The sequence below is a fragment of the Bacillus rossius genome, chromosome 1, assembly GCF_032445375.1.
Source record: "Bacillus rossius redtenbacheri isolate Brsri chromosome 1, Brsri_v3, whole genome shotgun sequence".
Classification (NCBI taxonomy): Eukaryota; Metazoa; Arthropoda; class Insecta; order Phasmatodea; family Bacillidae; genus Bacillus; species Bacillus rossius.
The window spans coordinates 215,974,172-215,998,800 of record NC_086330.1 but is presented as its reverse complement, the minus strand read 5'-3'; the positions used below and the strand labels follow the sequence as shown (position 1 = coordinate 215,998,800).

At 36.2% G+C, this 24,629-nt stretch overlaps 1 protein-coding gene across 5 annotated transcripts in view; it reads left to right on the top strand.

The window, feature by feature from the left end:
* Positions 1-1,152: 1,152 nt before the first annotated feature.
* Positions 1,153-24,629, top strand: part of LOC134527283 (MAPK regulated corepressor interacting protein 2-like) — an 82,876-nt gene continuing 59,399 nt past the window's right edge. For 4 of the 5 annotated variants that reach the window (XR_010074142.1, XM_063359823.1, XM_063359820.1 and 1 more), the window contains exons 1-2: positions 1,492-1,764; positions 1,852-1,954. Coding sequence is in view for 4 of the 5 variants with exons in the window: in XM_063359823.1 (XP_063215893.1) it covers positions 1,713-1,764; positions 1,852-1,954 (155 nt within the window). In the remaining variant the exon portion in view is untranslated. Of the gene's footprint in view, positions 1,765-1,851; positions 1,955-24,629 lie in introns of all 5 variants that reach the window. The other variant, XM_063359822.1, reaches the window with a different exon arrangement.

The following is a 24,629-nucleotide window of genomic DNA, read 5'->3' as shown; positions in this document are numbered from 1 at the left end:
CCCGCCTACGACCGTTCTTAGGTGAGGCCTGACTACACGAGAATTTCCCCTTACACGGCCGCCTATGTGGGAAGTAGTAGGTGACGGCGTCGCGGCGCTAACCGATGGTGTTTGTCCCAAACCGGCAAGGCTTTGATTTCCTGTCCTATAGCGACTTCAAGCAAGCACTACCTGCGGACACAGTTTCTGAATTGTCCCATTAATATGGCGAGGTCTCGTCCATGACACAAAGGTACTATTTTATCCTAGGCAATGCACGACTATACAAGCGAATAAAGATATATATACATACATACGAGAGGAAAGGAAAAAAATTAAGAAACGCTAATAAAAAAAAACTAAACTATCTACGATTAGGCGACCCCTTGGCAATAGTTGACATACTAATCTCCATAGTTCCTAACTGCCTGACACGACTCGACGACTGTTGCTGATCTATTCCCCGCGTCACTCTGGTTAAGCCCGGAGGTCTCTATGCTCACCCGTTTCACTCGTCTTCGCGAGAGCTCGCGGCCGACACGTCTCTGCACCGCGGTTCTCCAGACACGACTCCCGACTCCCCTCGCAACCGACCCCCTCCCCGCGCGCGTCTCGTCCCGCCCCTCACTTCCCCGTGGACGGGAACCCGCGACTTGTTCACCCCGTGCATAATAAAATACATGTTATTTACCCTTCTAATTTAAATTATACATGATGGACGATATTATAGTTTTTACAATAAAAATTATGTCCTGCTGAAAGAAAAGAAAATATACTTACAAAACTACGTCGGAGGGACACTGGTTTATTGAAGGTGGTACCACTGGCTCCCGCACACGTCCGCGCACAGAAGAAGGCGGTGACGCGTCATAACGGCCTGCAGGAGCTAGGGTGGCCTCTGGGTCGACGTCAAGTTACAAATATTAATATATAGGCTATTTACACTCTAGTGACAGTAAAGTGTTTACATGTAGACCAACACATTTAGAGAAAAAAGACAAAAATTTAATACTACTGCAATTCAGTATGAAGAGAAACAAATGAAGTACATTAATTAACCCAAAAATGGTAAGTGTGAACATTTGTAGTTACTTTCCCTGTTATTTTTTAATACATACGGTTTTTTTTGTTTTTTTAGTTTTTTATTTCCAAATTTGTGTATGTGAATGTGAAAAAGCAATTTTAAACCACTACTTAACAGTTGACATTTTCAGGTATAGATACTTTTCATGTTACCCTATTTTATTTGATCAGTTATCGTTTGCTCTTGTGAACATGCGCACGCTGTGATTACTAATTCTTCAGACTCCTGACGTCATGAATCATTTTACGAACGAATCAGACCGGGCGCGTGACCGGTTCTCTCATCTCGTTCTCTCGTTCTCTCGTTCTCTCCGCGTTTTCGTTCTTCCGAATCTTTCAAGGTACGGGCTCTCAAAGAGCCGGTTCTTTACATCGCGAACGAATCGCAAGATTTCATTCTCTCAAAGATTCGTTCTTTTTGAACGAATCGTTAACGAACGACCCATCACTAATCGCAACCCAACGGAAAGACGTCACGTTTCCATAGTAAGAGATACACTGTCGATTTGCAGAAGTGTAACATTATGTGAAAACAGCTGGCAAGCAGACGGTTATGTAGTATTCGCTGATAAACATGCTTTTTACCAATGATCTTGCGCATTGCTGTTCATTCACGGTGCGTATTTTGAACTAGAAGCTATTAGGTGAACATGTACACAGTTTCAAAAGGACCGAGCAAAATAGTTGCGAAAACACGGAGAGGCAAGTCACTAAATATAACTTCGAAAGTTAAATGTTAAGCTGTGCATTGTTTTTGACCAAAACTAAAAATTTTCTGTGCTGTCACAGGTATACCGCATACTCAAAACATAGAAAGGCTGGAAATTCTGCGAGACCAGCTAACCAAAAAATCCGCAGACACGGTAGAAGACGACAGCAGTATATTACTAAAGTAAGTTACGAACTACAAATGTTTGGTAAAATATTGTTCTAATAGAAGTCAGTCTTGTTCGTGGTCAGGCTATTATGTAATGTGCATTCCAACTTGCGTACTTTACATAATATTTTTATTAACATGTTTGAAAACATTCGGCAGGCCAGCTAGAGACTAGGCAATAGAGGAAAAACGAAATTTTTATAGCGTTTGTAAGTCCAATCTTAAAGTAACCGAGTGAATATTACTAATAAACATGCCAAATACTTTATTCTGTGCTAAAACAGCCATCCTATTCTCAATACAAAACTGTTATGTGATAAATTGCACAGGTGAATAGGTGATATATCATTTAAGTTTATCTACTTAGAATCAATTGGTAATAAATTGATTAAAAAAAAATACTATTTCTCTTCCTGACCATTTTTTAATATATCTGTAATAAGGTATTCCAATATTTCAGATAGTTTACTGTTTAAATTGTTGGTTATGTTCGGTTAGCTAATTTGTCACATTTTACATAGTTATCATTTTGTGGTAAATACATTTGATTAATTTATCTGATTATTTTGTGTTAAATACATTTGATTTATTTAGCTGCCTGAACTCAACTTATCTTCCACTTTGTAACAAATACCCACTCATGTGAAAAAACTAATTTCAGAAACAGATATTAATCTAGTACCAATAGCTACTATGAAATATAAAGAAACATTAAATAACTCATATTTGCAATAGTTTTACAACATTCACTACAACTTACACATTTCAAATAACATATAAACATCTTATTCCAATTGACGATTGAAATGGCCCACCGAAGCTAAAAATAAAAAAGTGACACAGTCAGAAAACAGAACAGTTTGAAAATTTAGATGATGCTCACATCTCAAAGTCATAACTGTATTTTTTAAATTAATATATCTAATACCATTTAGAATAAATTAAACTATAGAATATTATGTATCACCCTAATTGCATTGAAATTATGTTACTAACCTTTAATTAAATTTACTATTATCTAAATGACTAAAAACAACATATAAACACATGCATGGTATTACCGTCTTTCCCACAGTCTCAACACCTCAAATTATAGAATAATTATTTAATTTCATAATCAACATGGCAAATATGAACTGGATAGTAATTAGGCCTTCGGTAACAAAATAATACCTACAATTATAACTTTTTTTTTTTACAGAATGATTAGAAAAATTGGTAATTATTGGACATTGCAGATTTTTAGAATGCAAAGAAAAATAATCGAAAAACATGTTTTTCACACACTACACACGTCCCTAAATTTTCTCTGAAGGGATGGTTTCATAATTCCTACAAGTTTTTTAAAAATTAAAATTTTAAATAGGTAGGTAGCTCATTACAACGTGTATTACCTGTGCTTTACGGTGCCGCCATCATGCATTGTTTACCCGCGATTAATAGGAATATATCTTTTCCATATACTTGAGATGTTCCTGAATTAACCTGATGTGGTGATATTGGTTTTAACCTCTTAGCAACCTCTTAGCAACCTCTTTGCATGTACATTGTTTAACCTTCAATATTACCTCTTATTCAAATCTATGTATTAATTCATGTAACAATCTAAGTCATGTTTTGTGCTTAATAAAGCCTTAGTTTCTGAAGATAAGGTTTATTATGTCAATTTATTAAGCACATTTTATCAAGAAACATTTAATACAAACAATGGACAAGTATTTCAAGCCCGAGAGATTTGAAGCAGATCACACAACTGGGAAAAGCTCCTCACAATGGAATCACTGGAAGAAAACATTCGAAGTCTTCACAGCTTCAATCAAGGCTTCTGAAGCTGATAAGCTGTTACTACTCTACAATCACGTGAGTCACAGTATATACGAACTTATTAGCGAATGTACTTCTTATGCGTCTGCAATCGAAAAGCTAGATTCACTCTTTATTAAACCTAAGAATGAAATATTTTCAAGGCATAAACTAATGAGCCGACACCAGCAACCTGATGAAAGTGTAAATCAATTCTTACAATCTTTGCGTCTCCTTAGCTCTGACTGCGAGTTCAAAGATGTTAAAGCAGCAGCTTATAGGGATGAATACATTAGAGATGCATTTATAAAAGGTCTCTCATCGAACAGTATCCGACAACGTTTGTTAGAAAACGCAACTCTTAGCCTGGATGAAGCATTTGCAAAAGCACGATCATTAGAATCAGCTCATATAATTTCTGAATCCTATATTCCTAGCCAGACACCTTTAGCCTCAACTGAGCCGGTTCAGCAACCAAATTCTCCTGTAACCGCAGCCAGCAGTAGTCAGAAATGTTTCTTCTGTGGGTTCCCTCGTCATCCTCGTTCTTCCTGTCCAGCGCGAGAAGCTACATGCAAACTCTGTGGTAAGAAAGGCCATTATGCAAAAGTCTGTAGGTCAATTAAGCCCAAAGATCGTACTGCCGCCTTACCTGACTCTCCTCAAGACACAGATGACTTCTCAACTATTGCTTGCCTTCCTGCTAAGTCTTTGGTTTTCCCTACTAACCAATCTAATCGTAATCGTAAGACCAAACCAACATCTTCCAAAACATCAGCTGCTTCTCCAACTAGCCTTTCCAAAACCATTGTAAAACTGAAAGTAAATGGTTTTCCAGCTGAAGGGCTAATAGACACGGGGAGTTCGGAGAGTTACATAAATGATGGTTTTGTCTCCAAACATAAATTAAAACAATATCCTACGTCATCTGAAGTAGCTATGGCATCGTCCTCTTTGGCCATGCCTATAAAAGCTTATTGTTCCGTAGATTTACAAATCTCGGACAATATATACAGAAAAACAAAGCTTAACGTTCTAAACAACTGTTGCGCAGATGTTATATTAGGGCACGATATCTTTAAGCAGCATTCCACTCTGTCGATAGTTTTTGGTGGTAATAAACCTGAACTGCAAATCAGTAGCTTAGCATGTGCCAAAGTCGGTCCGGCCACCCTCTTCGAACACTTAACACCAAATTGTAGACCTATCGCGATCAAGTCCAGACGACACTCAAACGAAGACGAAAAATACATTCAATCCCACATAGAAAAACTTCTCTCTGACGGTGTCATTGAAGAAAGCAACTCACCCTGGAGGGCGCAGGTACTAGTCGTGAGTGGAACACATCGAAAACGTATGGTCGTCGACTATTCTCAGACTATAAACCGATACACGATGTTAGACGCTTACCCAATCCCTTCCATAGAGAAAATAGTTTCCGATGTAGCTAAATATAATATCCACAGCACAATAGATCTCAAGAGCGCATATTATCAAATACCAATAAGGGTTGAAGACAGGCCGTACACCGCCTTCGAGGCAGCAGGAAAACTCTGGCAATTCAAACGTATACCAATGGGCGTCACCAATGGAGTGTCTGCGTTCCAGAGGAAGATGGACGAGATCAAGACCAAAGAAAGACTACAAGGAGTTGGCATCTACTTGGACGATGTGACGGTGAGCGGAAAAGACCAATCTGAACACGACTCCAATCTACGAAAATTTTTAGACGTCTGCAAGAAATATAATTTAACCATTAATCAAGAAAAATCCCATTTCAATTTGAAGTCTCTTAAGCTCCTCGGTTATCTCATCGAAAACAATATACTCAAACCAGATCCCGACAGACTTAAGCCACTGATTGATTTCCCTATCCCTAGAAACAAAGCATCCTTGCAACAAGCACTAGGGATGTTCGCTTATTATTCTAAATGGATTCCAAAATTTTCAGATAAAATACGTAGATTAGTGAACTGTAAAGTATTTCCTATGGCCCCTGAACTAATCCAAGACTTCAACAATTTACGGAACTGCATAGTTAAATCCTTCGTCGTTAACGTAGAGGAAGACATCCCATTCTGCGTCGAAACAGATGCCTCTGACGTCGCCATCGCCGCCACTCTGACTCAAAACAAGAGACCAGTAGCCTTCTTCTCGAGAACCCTCACTAAGAGCGAACAACACCATTCAGCTGTCGAGAAGGAAGCTTATGCGATCATTGAAGCCCTTCGGAAGTGGAGGCATTACTTGATAGGAAGAAAGTTTCAACTTATAACCGACCAGAAGTCTATTTCTTACATGTTTAACATTCGGCATCCTGGGAAAATCAAGAACGAAAAATTTACAAGATGGCGGTTAGAACTTGCTCCTTACAACTATGACATCATCTACAGACCGGGGAAGGAGAACGTGGCGGCTGACGCCCTCTCTAGGACTTGCGGCTCGCTCCATACCTTCGACAGACTTGTCCACTACCACAAGGCTTTGTGTCACCCAGGGATCACCCGGATGGCTCACTGGGTGAAGAATCAGAACCTTCCCTACTCCATCGACGAGATACGCCGAGTCACGTCTTCCTGCAGAACATGCTCCGAAATCAAACCTCGCTTTCACAACAAGCAGAGCACCCTCATCAAGGCCACCGCACCCTTCGAACGGCTCAGCGTTGATTTTAAGGGACCATTACCATCCAACACTCCTCGGAAATATCTGTTAACGGTAGTCGACGAGTACTCCAGGTTCCCTTTTGCCATCCCTTGCAACGACCTATCCTCCACAACCGTCATTCAATCACTAAATCAGATCTTTACACTCTTCGGATATCCTTCATACATTCACACAGACAGAGGCACATCCTTTATATCCAGAGAACTTCAATCATTCCTACATTCCAATGGAGTTGCTACTAGTCGTACTACACCATACAATCCGTGTGGAAATGGCCAAGTAGAACGTTACAATGGGATAATATGGAGAACTGTATCGCTGGCGCTGAAAACGAAGGGACTCGTGATAACGCAGTGGGAGAAGGTGTTACCTGAAGCGTTGCACTCCATCCGCACACTGCTCTGTACTGCTACTAACGCTACACCCCACGAACGTATGTTCTACCATAAGAGAAGGGCCAGTTCTGGAGTTACTCTTCCTTCGTGGCTTACTACACCAGGGAAAATTCTAATGAAGAATCACGTCCGTCAGAGTAAATATGACCCCCTGGTGCAAGAAGTAACTCTGCTTGAGGCGAACCCTGACTATGCTCTGGTTCAACTTCCAGATGGTAAGGAGACAACAGTCAACCTCAGGCATCTCACTCCTGCAGGGGATATTGTCAACAATGAATCTAACTTAGAAGACTTGAATTTTCCAAACCTCGCTGATGATCCTAATCAACACACTGAAGCATCTGAAGACACCCAGCTGAACCTCACTCCAGAAGATTCACCTGCGAAGAACATGAATGATCAAGACCTACCTCAAGTGAACCCAATTCGGACTCCACCCAGATCTCCTCCCAGACCTCAACCTCCACTCCGGAGATCTTCCCGCACCACTAGACCTTCTGAATATCTCAAGGACTATGTCCTTAAATGAAGAGGGGGCGAATGTGGTGATATTGGTTTTAACCTCTTAGCAACCTCTTAGCAACCTCTTTGCATGTACATTGTTTAACCTTCAATATTACCTCTTATTCAAATCTATGTATTAATTCATGTAACAATCTAAGTCATGTTTTGTGCTTAATAAAGCCTTAGTTTCTGAAGATAAGGTTTATTATGTCACCTGAAAAGGAAGGTTTTTTAATTCCTACTGGTTTGTGAAAAAATAACAAGTTTACAGCTTACATCACAATACATCTACGTATTCACACAATTGCACACATTCATTGTTTACCCATGTGGGTTTTTAAAAAATTTTTGGAGAACTTTAGTCAATGTAGGTGTTGTAATAATGAAATTCATTTAAATGACTGTAATGCAATTGTAAGGAATTTTTAATGCTTGAGGGCTGCGCGCACGTTCCCGGTGATTTTAAGATGTTAAGTATGGGCGCCACCACGTGGAAGGGCACGTGTACCCGGCGGAGTCTCTCTCTCAGGGCGTTACGTGGCCCAAGTGGGGACGAGTTACCAGCCCTGTCTACCCTACCTATCCAGACCTGGCCCGCTCTAGGCGTCGGGCACGCCACACTCCTAGGCTAAGTAGGCTCACTCACCACGTGGTTAAATAAAATACCCAATTTATATTCATTCCCAGATTTAATTTCACTAACACGTTTCTCTCCACGTCCGTTACACGTTACACGGTTAAAAAGCCTGAGGCACGAATCGACTTAGGTGAAGGCATGGTCCACACACGTGGCCATGCTACAAAGTATACTTATTACACGATGGATCAAAACTCGACTGAGACAATTAATTAATTAAACAGTCCGCTGACCGAGAGCTGCCCCGAGGATGACGAACGAAAGCGATTTAGAAAGAATTAACGATACAGAAATTACTTGGTCAGTGATGAACAATGGTTGAGGTCCCCGGGGTGCTGGCGCGTCTGCTCTCGGTCAGTGATGAAGATGGACTGGGGTGAGCTCATCGCTCGCAGGTGGCAACATGGCGCCCTTCGCGCCAACACAATTACCGTTACTATATCCTACGATTCCGTGCCCCGGCGAAAGTTAAGCAAATTACAGATCAACATTAAAAAATATATAAAAATTACTGATAGTTTAAAGTTTGTTAATAGTTACTTGATTAATGATAATTTATATAAAACGTTCCTACTCTCGTCCAAGTCCGTGCCTGTTCGGGTCCGCCCGGGCAACGTCTGTGGTTATTTCAAGTAACATATTTAAATTAAAGAAACACAAGTAACTGCACAACACTGGGGCAAAGATGAATGAGAACAAACAAAAAGGTTTACAATTAATATTAAACGTAGCAATTTTAGGGGTCGCCGCACTGCTTCTAAGCGCCCTCTTGTCGGGCTAGACACACACGCACACACGCACGCACGAGCGGGAGGTTTGAATAGAGATGGTGGTTGGGCGGGGTCATATCGGGCTCAAAGGGGCCGCAGGCCCGGACGACGTCATGCTTATATATCATGTTGTTTTATTAGAATAATTAATTGTATCAAAAAAGGTTTGTTTTCTTATGTTGCATTTAAAGTACATACTATTTTGAGTTGTGTAATGAATGAATCTAATAGGAGGCAAAAATTTGCATTGAATTGTTAACATCGTTCATTTTCTGTGAGGAATACGTGCTGTACACTGGAGTAGCTGACACATTGAATTTGACATTGTTTCCAGGGAATTCCTGGATTACAGCCATTGTATATTCTGTGTTTGATATGGCTGGTGTTTCATGTATGGGTTGATGTCTGGAAACTGGTGAAAATGGTGTCCCAACAGTTTAAAAAAAAATGAAGTTAATTCACAAATCTTATTTTAATAAGGTTAATTAACTATGGTAACATGCTACTATTTAAAATGTGAACTTTTCTTCTAACTTTGTTGTAATAAATGAAATATTAAGGTTTTGTTCTAATAAGTCATTCCTCTGGGTTGTCCCTGTCTATATGTGTCATGAGAAAACATTTTGATTGTACACTTAAATCAAAATTCTAATTATTGTGTTACAGTATTCATTAAAAAGTCATTTTATGAGACATGATAAACAAAAAATTATCCTTTAAAATTACAACATTTAGTTTAAAGTTATATTCAATTGTGTCCTCTGTATTACTTACTTATTCCTCTGTTCAATAAACTATTTAAAGTAATAATTAAATGGTTTCTAACAACGACCTAGAGATATATAGACTGCTTATCACCCTGCTTTCAGCGCCAATTGCTGCTTTCGACGGCATACTGGGGAACTACAATCCGAACGAGAGAGACAGAGAGCTGTTTTGACAGAATGGTGGGCAAAACATAGCTGTAAAAGCATTGATTCTTATGGGAGAAAGATGCAAGTTGCTAGTAAATTCCCTAAAAATGTAGGTTTTTCACAATTTTACAGTTTTTGCGGGTAATACTTAAAGATGGAACGAGTGAAATATAATTTTAAATACAGTTTCATCGTAGTGCGATGTGTAAGTACGACATTAAATGCGCTAGAAAATAGCTAACCCTTCTTTGACCCAACGTTTGTGACCAATATGTAGATCAGTTATTGAACCTATTATATATGTATTTCGGGTAGGTAATTTGATACAGTACATGAAATTTATCTCATCACTAAGTACTATTAATTTAAAATAATCGACTGCAATTGAATAATGATCACTTTTAAATGATTTGTGTGGGTTTGTTATTGTAGTCGTATTCATTACGAGTTTTAGTTGTGTCTTTACTGTTTTATAATATTTCAGATTCAATGCAATTTTTTAAACAGGATAATCTCAATTACGTAGCAAGATAAAACAAACCTATTGCTAGGATAGATTTTAAGAGGAAATGTTTGGACGAGTGCAAACCTAGACTGTGTGTTGATGTTTTAAATACAAATAAAATTGTCATCACAAACTGCTCTACCTCATGATAATATTATGTACAATTATAACAGTGTGTCGTCCTAATTTTTTTTTAATCTTGAAAGTAGCGGCTCTAAAAAATAAAGTCCATACGTAATAGCTGAAGTAAAAACTTGTGAGTCAGCTACATTAATACGTATAATCTGGGTTACATTATTTTTTGAAAAAATGTAATTTATTTATCACTTTAAAACCTTTCAGTTTTGTTATTATTTGCCATTTCCCCAGGAGCCTCTACTTTCTAAATTTACTGTATTGTCTTTGGGTGCTCTCTTCCCAGACCCTTCTCTATATAGAAATTTAAGTAACATATTTATACTTACCCATTTTTTGAGAAAATTAGCATTTATAGCAGTAAAAAAAGAAACATTTTTGACTCTCCACCTTGAAAAACCAACCCTAAAAATTAGGCTCTATGTACATAAATTGCTGAACGAGTAATACTGGAGATTAGCAGCTTTTAGAAAATAATTGTTAAGTAAATGATTGGTTGTATCAGCTACCTTAATAATGCATAATATCTTTTTGAAATGGTAATTAAAGTATGATTAACTTTGCTTACCTAACCTCTTAATCTTTTCACTTAATATGGCTGACATAACCGAACCTACTATGCACACAATTTCAGAGTATTTTTAACCACTTTTTGAAATGGTAAACTATTTAAGGTATCACAATTCCCTCCTAGAGAATGGGTAAAAAGATTAATACACAAATATATATATTTTATTCAGGACAAAAAAAAATGTTTTCCTTCAAACCTATCCTGCCTTTATGTAGAAAAAATCCACCGGATGTACTTAAATAAAGACGTTCAATTTACACCAAAAAAAAAAATTACCGGTTCATACTATCTTAGCTGGTGACTTATCGAAATTCATGTGTCTGGAGAATCTATGAACCTTGTCTCAAGCCTACAGTGCTCAATGTGTTTAGCCTACTCATTGTTTTACGTGGTGTTTCCCCCAATAGGCCTATTAAAACCTTTCACATTCATTATTTGCCTATTTCCCAGGAAAACCTACTTTTAAAAATAACCATTATCTTTAATTGGTTATTGCGTAAACTCTTGTAGAAATAGTAATTTACGTGTAATGTTGCTCACCTTACCTACACAACATTTTTTAAAAATTTTAATTATGTAATATACACATTTCTGTGAAGCTGCTCATTTCTGTAATTACTTTTAAAATTATTAGATGTGCAGTTTATACATGGGCTGAAAAGATTAACTGGTACATACAGTAATTTCATATATTTATTTATTTGTAATTGTAACATGCCAACTAACAGGTCAAAGCCTTTAATGGTAATTATATTTAGTATACCTAATCTAACCACTTGTTAAAATGGTGATCTATTTGAACACCACCCTCTTATAGTATGATTGGAAACAAGCGTGGCTCCAGAAGTGTGCTCGACCACCGACAAATGCTGGCATGACAGCACCACTCAGTATTTGGTTTTATGTGACCATGGCGTTGCGTGTTTCTTTTGGCGCATTTGCAGTGGACCACTGTAAAGGAAGCCTTAACATCATGTTTCTTTGTATGATAGTCCCTCTCAAAGTGTCTTCCTGGAGCTTCTGCTGAATGGAAAACATGTTAGGATGCAGAAAAAAAAATGATTTTTTTTTTTAATTCAGAGGCTTTCCTGCAGACTTGATCTGCCCCACAGGAAAACTCCACTGATGCAATTTAGTAAAGTCAATCAAAGATGTGCAATGTACCTACATGACGTAAGAAAAATCAATGGTACATACCATAATTGTTTAACTATTGAAAATCATACTTCTGGAGAAATGTACTGAGTGGAAGCAGTGTAGTGCACAATACATTAACTCATTTTACACTGTGAGTTTTTCCAAGAGGCCTATTATACCATGCTATTTAATTTTCTAACTACTACTACTCCGTAGCCTGTGTAGTTTCTGGATGTCTGTAACTACATACTATGTCATGATTACAACCAACAAGTCCTTGTTAGAATCTTGAAGTATACTAAATTGTAAGCAAAGAAACTCAGTTCCAAATTTTGACTGTTAAGAGATATTGCCCAATGGGACTAAATTGGGCCAGGAAGATAAATGACTCAATTTGAAGTAATTGTAACAGAATTTATGCGTGGACTATTTTGATGTATACTTGTTGCCTTAAAATAAAATTCACATAAATAAACACTGTTGATACGATTCATAACACTGTCACCAAAGTTTGAAATTTTTATCTACTCTCTAGAATTACATTAATAAATACAAGAAATGTAATACAGGAAAAACTAACAGTAGACTGACAACTTCAAAAAGAAAATTATTGCCTAGGTAGGTGTAAATGTTTAACAGTTATTGTCAAGCACAAATTTTAGTTATGTATAACAAAATTTACAGCACATTTGCTGAACACTGGTGTGACTACATAACCTTATGACCACCCAAAACTCGCATTTCTCATTATATTCGTAACACAAATCCTAAATTTTTAACATACACATCAATATTTTAATGAAGCTAATTTATGTATAAGAAGCTGAAATCAATCATTATTGTATTGATTACTTTTGACTTATCATTTTTTTATTATTTAAAAGCTAAGATTACATTTGTCAAATTTTTAAAGTAAACAAATATTTAAAAATTAAGATAACTCCTAAAAGAAAATACACTTCAAAAATTATATTTTGAAAGTAATTTCAATCAATTCAACACATCATCTGTTCATTCATCACGTAATTTTACTTAATGAACATCATTCATCCCGTATTATTGCTGTAAAAGTATGTCGTCTACTAACAAAGCACTGTTTGCCCACCATTCTGTCAAATTCAATTGGAATCAAAGATGGCCTCCCACTAGCAGTCTATATATCTCTAGGTTGTTGGTTTCTAACAATACAGATTTTCTGAAGGGAAATTTTGTTCTTGTCAATTGCAACACTGTGCTACAAAGTTTCCCTCCATTTTATATGTTGTGGGATTTGTTTTCACAAGATGGCTAGAATTTATGGATGTCACACTTCATAGCATCATTCGTCTGGTAAGTAAAATTTTGTTGTTATATTCACTTTAAATGTATATTAGCTGCTTAGGACAATCTTTTAAAAGAACTGTTTTTCCACTATGTGGACTTAAATAGTTTGTGACAAACTGACACATGCATTTTTAATACATAACCTCAACTTTCATCATTCCCTGGAGTCATTCCTCTGGCTTATAAATGACAGAGGAATGAGCTACGTTTCAGAGGAATGCCTTTTATAGAATAATTTTACTTAAAGTCATTGTTAACTGTACTAAAAAGTCTCTAACCCTAATTTTTTTTAAATAATAGTTTGTCAGCATAGAAACAGATTTGAACAACATAACTTTTCTTACTCCTGCTGAACCAGATAATATTATGTATTCTTCACAATAGGAAGGAATCTGACAATTAAGTATTTAATTATGTAAAAATATTTTGATGATTCAATAAAGGGAGCGTTCAAGTATTACGTAATGCAATTTTTTGATATTTTTGACTCCCCCTCCCCCCATGTAACGTGCCGTAACGTTTTTCTGTAAACCCCCCCCCTCCCCCCTAGTAAAACATTACGTAACCCCAAGTGACCATTTTTACTTAAAAGTCACAATTATGTAGGGTAACGTACCGGAATAAGTCACTAAAATACCTTTGTTATTGTTTTAATCACGTTAATGTTATTTATTAACATTTGAAATGTCTTTTTTTTAAAAGCAAGAGCTTTCTAATGTTTTTTTTTGTCCTAATAAATTTTTACTACTCAATCATACATTTAGCAATCATACATTTAATTACGTCGTTTTCCTGACTTGGCTCTGTCCTTACACACTTTTTGCTTTATCCGCCATTGTTCTTCTCATGCATTCTCCTATTTTAGCGCTTTACTAATAAAGCTATTAAAATCAAATAACAAATTTTATTTCTAATAATTATTTTTACCTTTGGCAATGCAATTAAAAACATAAAACTAACTGCAATAAAATATATTTGTCAAAATATAATCACATTTAAGAATACGATTGAACGAAAATGAAAAACATTTAAAATAAAATTAGCCATAATTAAAATAAGTAGATTGTAAAAAAAACAATTCAATTGGAGTTTTACTGCTCCTCTGTCCATGGGTTTGCCAGCCACTCAGATTCTTTCATTACTGGCATTCGGAGAGCAGACGAAGAGGGTACCGGAATTGTTAACCCGCTTGCATCAACATCGTCTTCGTCGAGCCAATCGGCATCCTCAGACGATGTTTCACAGCGACGCACAATGCAGAGAAGCTCATTTGCCCTTCTTGCAGCAAGTCGCTGTGGCCATACTCAACTTTTACGAAGGTCTTGGGCAGTCTTGCCATGCATGTAACAATTGTGTATTTGCACACTCTTGTGGGATGTAAAATAAACCCCACAGGTTGAACATACTCGGTTCTTTAGGTCGGATTGTACTGATGGGCAAAAGAAATCGTAAGGCATCTGCTTAAACCCTTCTAGAGAAGGCGACAGATCGACAGACAACCTCACAAGAAGTGGCGAAAACTTGCATGATCCTTTGTCTATCTGACTAGGTACCACGAGCTTGTTTGCGGTTTGAAGGATTGGGCAGGGTGGTGGCAGGAAAGTTTCTGGAAAGACAGATTTTAATGCACTCCTCAAGTGGGAACAGCAGGATTCATCCGCATATTTAATAACTTGCAAGAAATATTGTGATTCACGGACGTGAGCGCTATACCACGCCATATTAGGTTCTGCTGGATCCTGCAAGCTATCTTCAGGGTTTCTATATTCCGCCGAAACATCGTAGTTGTCAATTTTCATACAGTCGGTCGAGTGCTTGGAGCACATAAACGAAAAGGGTTGCCATCTTGGGAGAACAAAATATGAACAATTCAATCGGGAATCCCCCGTAAAAAATAAACGAAAAGGGTTTCCAACTTGGGAGATTTTAATTCACTAGTTTTTTTATTAACCTTTCAGACCAATCATCTTTCATACCACAACATTACTGTTGTGATGAGAGAAAATCTCACACATAGAAAACAGTGTATTTTGAATATCAATACCTATATAATTTATGATATGGCGATTGGAGTCTACGTTGACAACCGAAGTATAACGAAGCCATCTGAATAGCGGTATTTTTTGTTTTAACTAATTTACTGGAGTGACGAGAAAAACTATCACAGCTGTTGATATATATATATATATATATATATATATTTTTTTTTTTTGCATTACATTTGGAGTTAAAAACACAATATTCACTAATCCTGTAAAGCAAGCAGAAGCAATTTTGTGAAGGTAAAAAAAATTTAAGTTATCACGCCATTTGAAATTTTGAGAAAAAAAAGTTTTAAAAAATGTGTGAAAGAATCTGTCTCTACGCGACCGTTCTGAAGGGTTATAAAATAAATAAAAAAATTAAAAAAAAGTGATGTAACGCGTAGGTCAAACCCCCCCTCCCTCCTCTGTAATGCATCGTAACGTTTTACAAGACCTCCCCCCTCCCCCCAAATTCGTTACGTAATACTTGAACGCTCCCAAAGCAAATAATTTTTAAAATTTTACGTCCGAGAATGTTTAATGATATAATGATCCTTTGTCTGATAAATGTGCAATTACTAAGATTAGTAACAATTTACTCAATTGTTACAGGTGTATTAATCATGAAGGTCAAAGGAACTAAAATTACAGTCCGTGAGGAGAAATTGAAGAAAAAGAGAGAAGCAGAAAGGAGACAATATGAGCAACTCAAGCAAGATCCTGTAGGAAGGCAAAAACTCAAAGAAAAAGAAAGAATTCAATATCTCAGAAAAAACAAAGAAAAACTGTCAAACCTATACAAGAAATGTCACCATGTGAACGATGGCCCGCAGGCTCGTCCGACAGTATTAGGAAAGAAACGAGCAGCGAGAAACAGAATGAGACGAAGTAGGGAACTAGAAAAGAAGTTCAAAATGATACAGATACTGCAAAGGAAAGCAGAAAAATACAAAAAAGTTTCAAAGATTTAAACGTAAATATGAAGAAAATGTCCCTCCCACACCCAACACATGAGCAAAACAGATGTTGCAAGAAAAGGATAAATCAAAAATAATGAAGAAACTTCTCTTTGCAGAAGTTGCAGAATTAATGTGGGAGAGTTACAAAGCTGTGAAATCTGAAAAAGAAAAGCAAGTTTTTAAAAAAGTGTTATCAGGCATAATTATTAAGAAGTATCATCTTCTTAATTACTGCAAGCATGTGCTGAAATGTGGTCGTGGAATTTCTCAAGCACATGGAGTTTCAATTCTGGAGTACAAAAGGAAATCCAGCTGTACAAAAATGAATCAAGGAAGTCATGAAATTAAAAATTTTTTGGAGTTGGACATCAACTCGCGCATTTGTTCAGGATGAAAAGACTATGTTACAAGACACAAAGTCACGAAACAAAAGAGATATCTTTGCAATACTTTGAAGAATTTACATCAGGCGTATTTGAAAACCTTTCCTCAACTACCAGTTAGCTATGAATTTTTCTGTAGGAGAAAACCATTCTGGATTAAGAAAATGAAAGCTTCAGAACGTGACACATGCTTGTGTGTAACCTGTGCCAACATGGAACTCCTTGTTTTAGCTCTTAAACGACTTGAAATTACAACTTCACTTGAAGCTGTTGTGAAAGATTTATGCTGTGAAGAGAATCCACAGGATTGCCTTCTGCGTATATGCGATAGTTGCAAGTCCTTTCAAATGAGCTATGCCGGTAAAGATTTATCTATGTTAACATACTGGTACAAGTGAATTAGTAAAAGGGAAACATTTGTTGACAAGAAATCAGAAAATCAAAAAACTGTAACAAAAAAAGCCAAAGAAAAGTTAGTCAGCAAGGTAGAAGATTTGATACAGGAGTTTGAAGCAAGTATTGGCAAATACCTTCAACATCAGGGAAGGAAGCTTCACCGGTACAAAGCAATCACAGCATTGAAAAAAAAATGAAAGAAAATGAAGTAGTGATCCATATGGATTTTAGTGAGAACTACAGCTTTAAATATGCTGAAGAGACACAGGTATTTCACTTTGGGGGATCATGCCAACAAATTACATTACATACTGTGGTAGTTTATATTAAATTAAATGATACAGTGAAAAGTGAAAGTTTCTGTACTGTGTCTGAATCATTGTGCCATGATGTGCCTGCTATCTGGGCTCACTTACAGCCGGTATTAGCTCACATTGAAGATACCTGTGGTGCTGACACACTCCACTTTGTCAGTGACAGCCCTTCCACACAGTACAGAAATAAAACCGTTTTATACTTTAGCTACTAAACTACGAGAGATATACCCAAATCTCAAACATTTCACATGGAATTATTTAGAGTCTGGTCATGGAAAAGGTGCACCAGATGGCATAGGTGGGGTATGCAAACAAACAGCTGATAGACTTGTTGCTGAGGGGAAAGATGTAGCAAATTTGGAGTGTTTTGTTAAAGGAATTATAGAAAATGTGAAAGCAGTAAGAATCTTTGAAGTAACCGAGATGTCAATTGAAGAGTTCTCAGCTAAAATTGACCAAACACAAATTCAACTTTTCCCTGGGACAAAGCAAGTGCATCATGTAAAAAATGAACGCCGCAATAGTGTACTGCTTTTTCGGAAGCTTAGTTCCTTCATGGACGAATGTGTTAAATATGACATGGGAACGCTAAGCTACTTAAAATATGACAAAAATAGTTCTTTTGAGGATGAGCCTGGTTATCCCGGTATGAGTGATTTGAAAAACTCAGTGAACAAAGTACGGTACGCGGATGTTTACACAGATTATGAAATTGAAACGGACAGAGACCTGACAAAAGACTTTTGTGCTATTAACATTATAAGTGGAACTTACATACTAGTTGAAGTAAAAGGAGCCAGCAGCATGGGGAGAAAGAAATATCATGTGCCATAGCATTATGTAGCTGTAGCGCAAGATACTAATGGACGATGACGGTGAAGTGAGTGTGACATTTATGCAAGAGTGCAAGTTACAAGGTACCAGACAAGTGTTTAAACTAGATGAAAATGATGTTTCACATGTGTATTTTGAACAAATTGTTTCCATATTACCAGCAGCAACAGTGTTGCGCGGTAATAGAGTGTATTACCAGTTTAGTTCTGTAGTAGATGTATTTAAGCATGTTTGAACTAGAAATTTTCCGCATTTGGGACGTTCTCCAATAAGTATGACTTTTAGCTGGTGAAATACTGATTTCCAAAAGTTTTTTTTTTGCTATATTTTATTGTATCTTAACAATAAAACCATTAAAACTGAAAAAAATGTATTGATCCTTTGTTGTATAATATGCTAGAAGTACATTCAATTAAATTGACATGAATTCAACCTCTTCATTAATTTTTTTCTCAGCCACTTATGAAGTCCAAAATGAACAGTTTGCAGACATTTACCCATATCCCAGTTTATCCCTGGATCCTGAAGACTTGGTCCTGATGGCATGATCCTGTTGGCTTGATACTGTGGTACATATTGCTTGTTGTTTTAGTTCAGTACATCGAAATATCTTGATAGCATGATCCTGTTGGCTTGATAATGTGGTACATAAAGCTTGCTGTTTTAGTTGAGTACATCGGAAGATCTTGTACATGAAAGAAATTACGAAATAAGAAAGAATTATAATTGTAGATTTAAAAAAAAATCCTTTTTATTTGACTTACTATAATAATTCATTATTACGTAGTGATATTTTTTTAATGTACAGGATGATCCGATGTACCTACTGAATTAAAATAGCAAGCATCATGTACCACGTGATCAAGCCATCAGGATCATTCTACATTCTGAACTAAAACAGCAAGCATCATGTACCACAGGATCAAACGAACAGGATCATGCCATCAAGATATAGAATTCAGGATCCAGGAATAAACTTCAATATATAAACGGAAGAATTAGCATATTTTTAATTCTCCATAGTTGTCTACAGTTGTGCTAAACAAAGAGATACATTATCGCGGGTAACAATGACTAGCGGCGGAAGTTGAAAACACAGGTAGGCCTATTGTAAGATAAGCTTTAAACTGTTTTGTTTTTTTTTTTTTTTTTTTTTCACGAACCTGTAGGAATTAAGAAACCATCCCTTCAAGGTAAATTTATGGACGGGTATAGTGTATGAAAACCATGTTTTCTGTTTTTTTTCTTTCCGCCATAAAAGGCCGTGACGTCCAATAATTACCAAAATATCAAAATATTTTTAAAAATTATTTTTTTTTGTAAGGATGCACTCGTATAGTCAATATTTACTGCCTGAAAATGTTATTTTCGAGCACTACTAATGTTGCTTAATTATGCTGCAAAACAGCATTTTTCAATTCTCACTGCTTTCTAAAACAAACTTGGTATTGGGGGACAAATAGTCTAGTAAAATTGTGGTGTAAAGCTACGAACACACAGTGCTGTGCTCGCTATGTTTGCCATGTTTGCTATGTGAGTAAAATATAGCGACCTGCATCTCTGGTATCACTGGCCACATCAAGTTGTGTTCTCTATGTCGCCAGCTGTTTGGTTCTCTGCTATTTTTCTAAAACGTCACTGACTTCACGCAGATAAACAGAAACACCGGTTTATTCGCGGAATTGTGCTGTACTTCTACGATTGCTTTTTATGAAGTTTAATTTATCTGAACACTATCGTACTTTAATTAGACAAGTTGGTGGAAAAGTTAATTGCAAGTTGACGAAAATATCCATGTTTATGGTACAAATCAATGGAAGAATATAGAAGACAGGATATGCAGGACAATGCCTGGTAATTGATTCCATGGAAATGCTATCAAACTGAGTTGTATTTATTCTGAAATAATCCATAAATTTGGTTTCGCCCTCACAACCAACTGCTTCGTCAAATGATAAAATTCTTCAAATACCCTTTTTTCAATTACATACCTTGAGAGCCAGCAAAATATTATCATTGTCAGAATCATCATTCGAATCCCACACCATGCGTCTCTCCGACATCGCAAACTATACTATCCTGTGTGGCCACCTGGCGCAGAAACATTGCAAACATAGCGAACATCGTGACATAGCGTAGCTTTCTTTGTGGCCTTGGCTTAAAGCTCCTAAAAATGTATAGATATACACAATTTTTATATTACTTTACAAATTCATTAGTTTACATCAACATTTACATGTTTTAAATTAATTAAATCATAAAATTTACCTTGGCTGAATGCTGTTCATAACTCTCAAGTTTTCCAGAATCCATTGGAAATTAAAAAAAATAATTTTGCATCAGTTTTAAATGTTTATCTACCTACAGAGTTTTAAATGTGTGTTTTACTTTACCTAAAGTAATACAACTATTCACTTTAGTTGTAATCACCTAGACCAGTAAGATCCTTGCCTCCCCAAGAAAACTAGACTCCTTGGAAAAATCTAATCTTCCTATCAGAACCAAGTTCCCTTATAAAAACCTACCTATAAAATCATTGTCTACTTGGAATAAATCTAACATATCAAGAAAAGCCATCTCTTCCCAGAAGAACGTTCTCAGAAAAGGTAAAATTCTCACGCCATGGCTTTTCTGTAAGTAAAATAATAAAATTCTGAAAATACTTTTTTCAAACACTAAAGTATTTCTCTATCCTGAAAACAGTGCTTCTAGATTTCTACCGGTTTCTGAAAAAATCGCTGTTTATAGGTTACATTACAATACCTGTGCATGTTTATAGGTTACATTACAATACCTGTGCATTGACAATGCCGCTGCGATTTTTTGTTTTCCCCTTGTGGGTCCATGTGTTTATGTTTTGGAGAACTTAGTCGAATATTGTGAATGGTCAATTAAGTTAGATTAGCTATATTAAAAACTAGTCGACCCGTGCGGAATTCCGCAGTGCGCACCAAATTGTTTTGTGTTGCATTCCATCAAACATACAAATAATATACGTGTTTACAAAACCTCTTTAAATACAATGTTGGAAGTGATAATGTGATCATCGTTCACTTTTTGGTTGTATGTATCTTCAATACAAACTGATGCTATGAGAATTAAATAATGTAAGAGGTAATGTTAGTAGGTTATGTTTGTGATACTAAATATCAACAGTAATTTCAAAAGTATTTACTTATAAGAAAATTCTGATGTGCCAGAAGTTTTGGTTAAGTGGTTTTTTGGTGGAATTTTTTGGTTAAGTTGAAGGATCCTCTAAGATGTCTTTATCATAAGTTCTGTTTATTATAACGGAAGTGCAATTTAAAAAAGAAATATGTAAACCTTGATGTTTCAAGTGGATATCCGATTCGATATTTATCGAATGCAATTCGATATTGATCGAAAAATTGATGCATCCATTAAAGGACCTCTTCTTAGATGATTTTAAATCTCAAATTTAAGAGAAGTGGTACAATTTTAGACAGTGGGTCTATTTTTCCTCATTAGCCGGCACTATAAGCCTTAAAATGAGGGGTAAATCCTGGAATTTGGTAAAGGCATAAGGAAAATCTCGCGGACTGACAGAAAAACAGGCTAGAGAAATAATATATAAGATACTGTAAAACATTGTGTACATTTAGTTAGGTTAGTATAGCTATATTTAAAATATTTTCAAATATTTTTAATGGTTGCTTAGGGATTACCAATTTACGATGTTGCTATCCTGACCTAACCAACACGAAATCACAGTATTTGTAATTTAGCTCGACTATTCTCTAATTTCTCCTTCACATAAGTCTATGAAATATGAAATACAACATGGACATCTTTCATGCCCGTCTTTATCCTGTAACATGTGGTACTGAGTTTCTTGTGCAAGTGGCGAACTTCGATAATCTTCTGTGAACTTAAGAACTATTTTGGGCTTCGGAATGGACTTACGTGAACTTGTCACCACTCACCACCTCCGGCTAGCTCAAATTTGGTGATGAGTGGAACATACAGGTTGCAGGTCAAGAAGACATTAGAAATTTACACGCATAGTTCGAGGTATTACCTGTTTTATTTATTTATGTAAAAAAAATCACCCTATATTTCGTACAACAGAGCACGCAACAAATTTTAACCGGTACCTCCATAAAGAAGAAAAACACGTAGACTTGTTACAAATTACATTATATTGCCCGGATAAGTTCCGGTCAGCGACGGCTGGACAGAACCCTTTGTCGCTGTGGGCTTCGCCTACGACTACGGTCAAAAAAATTCCAATTAATTTAAATGTCTGAAGGAAAAAAAAAGAGTTCTTGGGCATTGCCCGGACCGTAGCTGCAAAGTTGTACTTCAAAATAACATTACTAAATTATGCGAGCCATCGCCTGACTTCGATCTCTCGGCACGGTGCTCAGACAATGACTGATTTTACAACCTTCCTTCCCTTTGTGAGGGTAGTGTCCTGGGTTCGCTGACATAATTTTCAGCCAATCACGGCACATGGTAACAGAGGCTTCCACCAAAAGCTTACTTCTGTTCCCACGATGCAGCGATTTTGTATCTTTCTCGCACTCCTGTGACCGTGACTCACACGCCTAGCGTGTGAAACAAAGCCTCGGTTGTGGAAAAACGAAGGAGAATCACGTCAGCATGCCTTCCCACACAAAGAAGCCAGCAAAAAAAAAATTACTTGAAATATAAATTTATGAATTTTAAAAATAAAAAAATAAACCCGGTGAAACACTGTAAGTCTAACTTCGAAAAAGAAAAAAAAAAACTTTACATCATTTAAAAACCTAACCTGAAATATGACAAAAAATTTATAACAAATTATTATGGCTGAATTGCATGAGGAAGGCTGTAATCTGGGTTGTTACATAACCCCCTCCAATTTCTTATTTGAAAGCCAAAGTTTTTCACTGAGAAGTTACAAAAGCACAAAAAAAAAAGAGAAAATCTGTCCTAACATAACCTTTGACATCATAAACTTTTCAATGCATTAAAAAACAATTCTTACAAATTTGGGTGACGCCCAATATTTATCTTCCTTGCCACTAGGAAACATTCTCGAAACTCACAAAAACTCTTTTAAACTGTCATGGGATTACTCAACATGCTCAAATAAATTTAAAAACACTCTCAAACATAATTTTCAACAAACAACAAGTTGACACAATTCTACAGTCATGGCATGAAAAACACTTCATTAAGAAGTCGTATTCTTCTCTTCTTCAAAAACAAATTATGAACACATTGCTACCTTAGGTTTCAAACCATATCTCCCCTTTCAGCAGCCACACATAATATATTAACATTGATGAGGGGTGGGAGCCACCAAGGAGAAGGGACGCACCCTTGCAAAAGAAAAAACATCGGACTCCATGCCGGAAACATATTTAAAATTAACCTCCTGGCCCCCCAGCTGCCTCACAAACACCACACAAAAAAAAATTGCTGCTTATTTAGGGCAATACAAAAAATTCACCTAAACTCTGGCCATCATCTGCTTCTGCAGCTTCAAAACTCGACTGCTTTTTTCATTAACGTATAGTGTTACATTTCATACCTTTAATATAGGATGTTGACACCCTGTCATTCAATTCAAAACAAACATTTACCATTACAAATGTGTGGCACTTTAATTTGAAACATTAAAGCTTTTAAATTCTATCATTTTCCCAAAAACGTAACTCATAATAAATTTCAGTTAACACCTTCCCATGACACAACACTAAACGATCAAAACATTACCCAAGTGCCATGAAATTCTCAGAATGTAAAGCATTTCTTCAAATAAAATTTAGTACCTGTCTACTCAAAAGAATTTATACCATTATTATTATTGTTGTTGTTGTTGTTGTTGTTGTTGTTGTTGTTTCAAAACAACAGAAAACATTCACATTAACTTTGATGTATTTATCTTCCTTCTCTTTAAGAATTTTCTAAAAAAAAAAATGTCATTAATCTTATTTGTGCATTCCTATATTATACTATAACAATTCTTCAAAAAATACAAAAACTCTACTAAATTATCAAAAAGTACATAGTTCAAAGTATAAAATTTTTTTTATGAAAAACATTATAAAATGGAAAAAATGCAACAAATTTAAAAAAACATTGAACACGACAAAACTATATTTGAGGGAGTGAGAAGCCAAGTGACATTTTAAAAATTCTGTTTACTCTCAGTTCAAAGTTAAAATCATTTGGAAAATTCCCTGAAATATTTATGTCAGTAAAATGGTTATTATATTGGTTGTACAGAATACAACTTTTATATTACAAGAAAAAAGTTTGTAAGTGTACTATTACAGTACAATAATACAATAATATGTCACTTGTGCCCCTTGTCTTCCAAAGGATAATATGTGACAGTGAGAAATCATAGTACAGAAAACCAAACAAGGAGTTTATTGTACGATCATTTGGCTAATCAGAGTCGC